We start from the raw sequence: 6,343 nt of genomic DNA, 5'->3' as shown, positions 1-6,343 counted from the left end.
CTCACTAGAGAAAGTTTGGGACTCCTGCTCTAAACTGAGAGAGACATAAGATTGCTGAAGGTGAAAAGAATCTTCCTGATTTTTTACGTTCTGGTTGAAACAAGAAAACTCTTTTTTTTGTCTTTTAAAACTGCAACAAAAATCTCCAACATCAAATTTGAGTTTCTTCATCCTCCAGATTTACCTACAGCTGAAGAAGATCCGACAGAGAAATCCACCAGATTAGATCTGTTTGATCCGAGTGGATCATTTCTGAATCTGTTTCCCAGCAGGACTGACGTTCATAAGGCTGTTGTTCTGCTGCCTGAGCGAGAGCGATCTGCTCCAGAGAGCCTCCCGCATCCAACGACGGTTAGCACCACACACGAGACGCACAACCAGAGACGACAACCAGAGACGACAACCAGAGACGACAACCAGAGACGCACAACCAGAGACGCACAACCAGAGACGCACAACCAGAGACGCACAACCAGAGACGCACAACCAGAGACGCACAATCGCACAAACGCTCCGTCACGCCCACCCTTCCCTCCAATCGATTTACAACACTCTTTTCTCTGAGACTTTAATGTTTCGGAGCTTTTCTTCTGCATTATCTTCCTAACATGCCCTTATCTGCTGCAGCTGTGTGTGCGCGTGCACGTCCACGTGCACACGCATGCGCGCGCACGTCAGAGGGTCACACAGAGCCTTTGAAGCCGTTTGCTGCAGCTCCGACTGCGTTTGTGCTGCTGTTAATCTGTGGGAGCAGAGGCCAATTTACAGACTCCAAGTCCATTTCACAGCGTTTGAACACGTGCACACACAGGTGCACACGTGCACACACATGCACACCATCACCCACACACAGGTGCACACGTGCACACACATGCACACCATCACCCACACAGGCGCTGCTGCTGGAGGCGTCTGACATTTAAAGGCTCCTCTGTAAACACGGCGGCTCGGCTGCAGCTTTGATGCGGTTCCGTCACTTTTCATGTTTTATCTCATTAGAAAGGTTCTGTCCGTCGGTGGAGCGGGTCGGTTCTGATTCATCCTCAAGAACCGCAGAGGAAGTGAAGGTTACAGAACAGCACTGGAGGACGGAGCAGCCAAAGAGCGGGTTCTGGAGGAACCGGTCCTGACTTCAGTCTGCAGAAGAACTTCATCTTAAATCTGGAAAAACGTTTTTATCTTCATGAAATCCGATGAAGAACATCTGTCAGGGATTCAGAACCAAAGCAGGTCTGGTTCTGGTCTGATCCAAGTCTGATTCAGATCCGGACCGGGTCTGACTCTGATCTGGGTCTGGTCTGATCCAGGTCGGGTTCTGGTCTGAATTAGGCCTGGTTCTGATTAGATTCAGTGCTGGTTCTTATCTGATCCAGGTTTCCAGGTGATCTGGTCCCCTCTGCAGGATTCTTTGGATCAGTTCGGTCCGTTTGGTTCTAGAGTCAGAACTCCTCATTGAAAAGAGTTTTTCTCACGAAGGAAAAAACTAAAAAAAAACTTTATATATTTTTGTTGTTTAACAGATCAGATCATCTGATCTGAGATCAGAGATCAGATCAGATCAGCATTAGAATCAAGTCAGGATCAGTCTGATACTGAACTTGGTTCCATTTTGTCGAGAAGATCGACTGAAATAAAATTAATAATTGATTCAAACTCAGTAATCTGTTCTGATCCAGTTTGTTGGATCAGCCCGGATCAGAACCATACCAGATCAGAACCTGCTTAGATCAGAACCAGCTCAGATCAGCACCAGCCCGGATCAGAACCATACCAGATCAGCACCAGTTCAGATCAGAACCATACCAGATCAGAACCAGCTTAGATCAGTTCCAGCTCAGATCAGAACCATACCAGATCAGCACCAGTTCAGATCAGAACCAGCTCAGATCAGCACCAGCCCGGATCAGAACCAGGCGGGTCTGTCCTGCGTTCTCCTGTCAGGAGCGCTGCGTCTCACACTAATGAGTCTGGATGAAAGGACGTCTGCAGCTGCAGATCTCCTCACACTGTCTGCATTCATGCAGACGCCGGCGTCCGTCTGGACCGAAGCCACCCTGTGCTTCGGACCGAAGCGGGCCCTAGCAGAACCGCAAACACAGCAGCCTCACCTGAGATTATGGAGGCGTGTCTGAACTCCTCCGAGAAGTGGATCGGCTCGTACGGAGACGTCTCGTAGAACTCTTCACCTGAAGACACAAACACAGGATTTGGCAGGTAAACAAACAAACAAACAAACAAACAAACAACAGAAACATCTGGACCGCCTCCAGTGTCCTCGCCGCCTCTTTAGAAAGTTTTTGCTACAGACTGTGACCCAGAACTCCCATCCATGCAGCTCAGTTCCCCTCAGAGAACCAGAGGAGGAGGGAGCAGCTCCTCCAGTCCAGACGGTTCTGGTTCTGGAAGCTCCATAAGAACCAGAGAAGGAGGGAGCAGCTCTCCTCTTCCAGTCCGGACGGTTCTGGTTCTGGAAGCTATCAGAACCAGGAGTCCTCCTCCACCTTCAGCTCTGTGAAGGTAAAACTCTCTCTGGATCTGAAGCCTCTCAGACTGAACATCGAACCAGTTTGGGTTTCCAAAGTTTTGTTTGAGGAGGAAATGAAGAAAACCCAACGGAGGATGAAGGAACGTTGAGAGAATCTAGAATCAAAGAAGTGAATCTCAGCCTCTACAGGCCTCTGGAGACACGATCCTCCAATCAGGAGCCGGGTCTCATCACTAAAGCTGTGATCTGTATCAGTTCTCTGTAGCGATTACTGCAGTCATCATCTTCGCCTTAGTCACATGACCGCACGGTTCTGTGGTTCTAGAGCTCTCCAGTCCATGGAGGCTTGTAGAGCAGTACAGGTCTGTCTTTGAGTTCCCTTGAGGCTCGTACGACCACCTGAAGGGTCGTCATGGAAATGGATCGTACCATCGTGGTGGGCGTGGTTATACCAGGAAGTATCGAGGATGATGGAACACTTCTGTCCTTACGCCACACTCTAGTCCAGGGGGGTCAAACTCAACCCCACGGGGGGCCAAAACACACCTGAGGTCACGGGCCGAACAGGATGAACCTTCATTCAACACTCTGAAACTACATTTAACGTAACTTTGTAACATAATTTTATGCCACTTGCACTGAAACGGTTGCTGCAATTTCATTGTCCTTGTGATAATGACAATAAAGGTCTATCTATCTATCTAATTATGAACTAGATAAATATCATTACCTGAGATAAAGTTAGTGTGAATGCTGGAAGCTGAATTTGGTCACTGAAGATGCTGAAACTAATAGCTGAAAACACTGAAGCTGATATCCAGCTAGAATATCAACTAAATGCCAAATTAGCCTAAAAAACAAAAATAAAAAATATGTTAGCCAGAACAGCTAGCATGTAGCTGAGATATTTGCTAAACTCCAAAATAGTCCAAAAAGCTACAGAATGACAATTTTTAAAACTTTAAAACTGTAACTTTTTAACATAATCATGAATAATAAAAAGCAGGAATATTATTCCAGAATAAATCAACTTAAACCTTAAATAATTTTAATATTTTACTCTCTATAAAATATCTGAAGGTCACCTTCATACCACACAGGTGTGACTGTTTCCACCTGCAGACGCTCGTATCCTCCCATAATCTGGGATTTAGGCGTAACCATGATCAGTGTATATGTTTGATCAGATCATTACAGTAATCAGATTATGACTGATAGCATACTTAGTCTAATAATCTGATTACTTTAAATCAGTTCATCATATTTTTTTCTTCTTTCACATCTGAACACGTTTGAAACAGACAGGAAGTAGTTGATCAGAAGACAAGAGATGTCACCTCACTTTATAGAGAGAGAAAGAAGCATGGAAAGCCCTCACCATAATACTCCCTCAACCTTTGGAACAAAAACTAAACTCCAAACGAATCTGAACATAAACACTCTTTCATCTCCAACAGATTTATTTTATCTTCTCTTCCAAAAATCAGGAACTGTAAACCAATAGGAACAGCCCATACTGCCCCCTGCTGTATGGGAGGGGAACCTCAGGCCTGGTTTGGTGATTGACAGGAAACCAGGTCTGACACGGACCATACCGATGACCTCGGAGCGTTAGCAGGAACCAGGTGGAGGTCCGGCAGGTCCAAACCCGGACAGCCGTCTTGAGTCGAAGCCGTCATTCACGTCCCGACTCTTTAAACCGGAGGTTCAGACGCCATCACCTCCATGAAATCTGCATGAACTCGCCGCCCAATCATCCACCTCATTTCCTGAAGAGACGTTCTCAGCTCTGAATATGTGAGGGGGGGCACACAGAGGTCAGAAGAGAGAAGTCACTGATGAGAAGAGGAGCGGTTTGTTGAAGAGACTTTATCCTCTAATTTATCATTTTCTCCTAATCAAGAAGGTCAGCGTGTCCACGATGGCTGCTCTCTCAGACTCTCTTCTCTCCGTCCCTCACCTTCATGTCAATAATTGGCTCTTGATTTCTCCTTTTGTGCCCCCCTCATTTGGCTGATTACACTCGTCTGTCCTCCCCCTTCTCACCTTGACACAGGTCGCTCTCCCCCGTTCCTCCTTTCTCGTTTGGACCGGTTCTTCTTTTCTGGTCACGTCTTTAACTTTGATCAAACGAAGCAGCTTTCAGAGCAAACTTTAGTTTCATTTGAACTCTGAAGCTCAGTAGTGAGGAGGGGGTCTGAGCGGACCCGGGTCTGAGCGGACCCGGATCTGAGCGGATCTGGGTCTGAGCGGACCCGGGTCTGAGCGGACCCGGGTCTGAGCGGATCTGGGTCTGAGCGGACCCAGATCTGAGTGGATCTGGGTCTGAGTGGATCTGGGTCTGAGCGGATCTGGGTCTGAACGGATCCGGGTCTGAGCGGACCCAGGTCACAGGTCTTTATTTCCGTCTGCACCAGAGATGAACCACAGCAGTAAAAGAGAAACACGTCAGACTAACATCCTGACAGGATCTGATTGTTCAGCTGCGGTCCGGTCCAGTTCAGCCTGGAAGATGATGGTATGATCCAGAACACGCATGCAGATGCAGACGCAGACATTGAGATGCAGACGCAGACACTGAGATGCAGACGCTTGTCTTCAGTTGCAGAGCTGGAATCTTCTCTTCAGAACGTCTTCAGACTGAAGATCCAAACAGATCCGGTCAGGAGAGATTTCATCAGGATGATGTTGGAATCAGAAACAGGACTGAACCATCTGGACCAGAGATGGGGGGGAGGAGCATCCAGGTGCTTCATGAAGAGATGACAGCTGAGGAAATGATTACAGCGTCTACAGCGGAAGAACCGTGAGATCTGGGACGATGATCTCCTGCTGAGCTTAAGATCAGATCTGAGATCAGACTAAAGTGAAAGTTTTGGATTTGAATGGAAGCGTCTGAGGATCTCTGAAAGGACTGACTCAGACGAGGAAGAAGTTTGCACTTCTCTGAGTCCTCTTCAGAACTGATCATGACTCACAGGAAGTGACAAACGGCGCTCTGGGGCGGGACGAGCAGCTGCACATCAATGATGGCAGATTACAAATAGAAATGGAAGCTGTGATGTTTATGTTATAGAAATAAAAAAACATCTGAAATGAGAAAAAGATTCAGACTTCTCTGATGTCATCAGTGCTAAACCCTAAAGCTGCTGTCGGCTCTGTAGGTGAATAAAACCAGCAGAAGCAGAAGATGAAGAAGATGATGAAGATGAAGAAGATGATGAAGAAGAAGATGAAGAAGATGATGAAGATGATGGTTCTCCAGAGCTCCTGAGGAACCTCAGCAGCATCTCCAATGTGAAAACGTTCCAGACGTCTGATTCCTCCGCTGAGTCACTTCACTGGATCACATGGAAAACTCTGATCTCCAAGTGTGAGGATTGATCCAGAAATCAATCTGATTCCTGCAGATCGGATCAGATTCCTCTTCTCCTGCCTGTGGATCTGTCCTCTGTGGATCTGCAGATCCAAACATCTGTGATCAATCAATCGATGGATTTCCAATCAACCTTCAGAATCGATTCTTTATTTTATTGATTCTTTCAGTCAAAAACTTCCTCAGTTTTTACTGTTAATGTTCTCATTTTACTAAAGAAAGTTTCACTTTAGTGACGATAAATCGTTCCAGATGTGATGAGTTTTAGTTAAACCAAACGGAAATGATTTTGATAGAAACGCAAAAGAGATTTGATATTTAGACAAATGGATCTGGATTCTCTGCAGATCATTGATCGTCTCTCAGGTAGAGATCAGCTCCTCCTGCTCCTACTGCTCCTGCTCCTCCTCCTGCTCCTGCTCCTCCTCCTGCTCCTGCTCCTCCTACTGCTCCTGTTGCTCCTGCTGCTCCTCCTGCTCCTC

General features: G+C 46.7%; 1 protein-coding gene across 1 annotated transcript in view; it reads right to left on the bottom strand.

The window, feature by feature from the left end:
* gfra2b (GDNF family receptor alpha 2b) overlaps nucleotides 1-6,343 on the bottom strand; it is a 49,354-nt gene that overhangs the window by 20,031 nt on the left and 22,980 nt on the right. Inside the window, exon 3 of the mRNA XM_024298925.2 lies at nucleotides 2,109-2,186. Within this exon, the coding sequence (XP_024154693.1) occupies nucleotides 2,109-2,186 (78 nt within the window). The remainder of the gene's footprint in view (nucleotides 1-2,108; nucleotides 2,187-6,343) is intronic.

The sequence above is a fragment of the Oryzias melastigma genome, linkage group LG12, assembly GCF_002922805.2.
Source record: "Oryzias melastigma strain HK-1 linkage group LG12, ASM292280v2, whole genome shotgun sequence".
In the NCBI taxonomy this organism is placed as follows: Eukaryota; Metazoa; Chordata; class Actinopteri; order Beloniformes; family Adrianichthyidae; genus Oryzias; species Oryzias melastigma.
The sequence above is the reverse complement of the archived record's forward strand: the minus strand, read 5'-3'. Positions and strand labels throughout refer to the sequence as shown.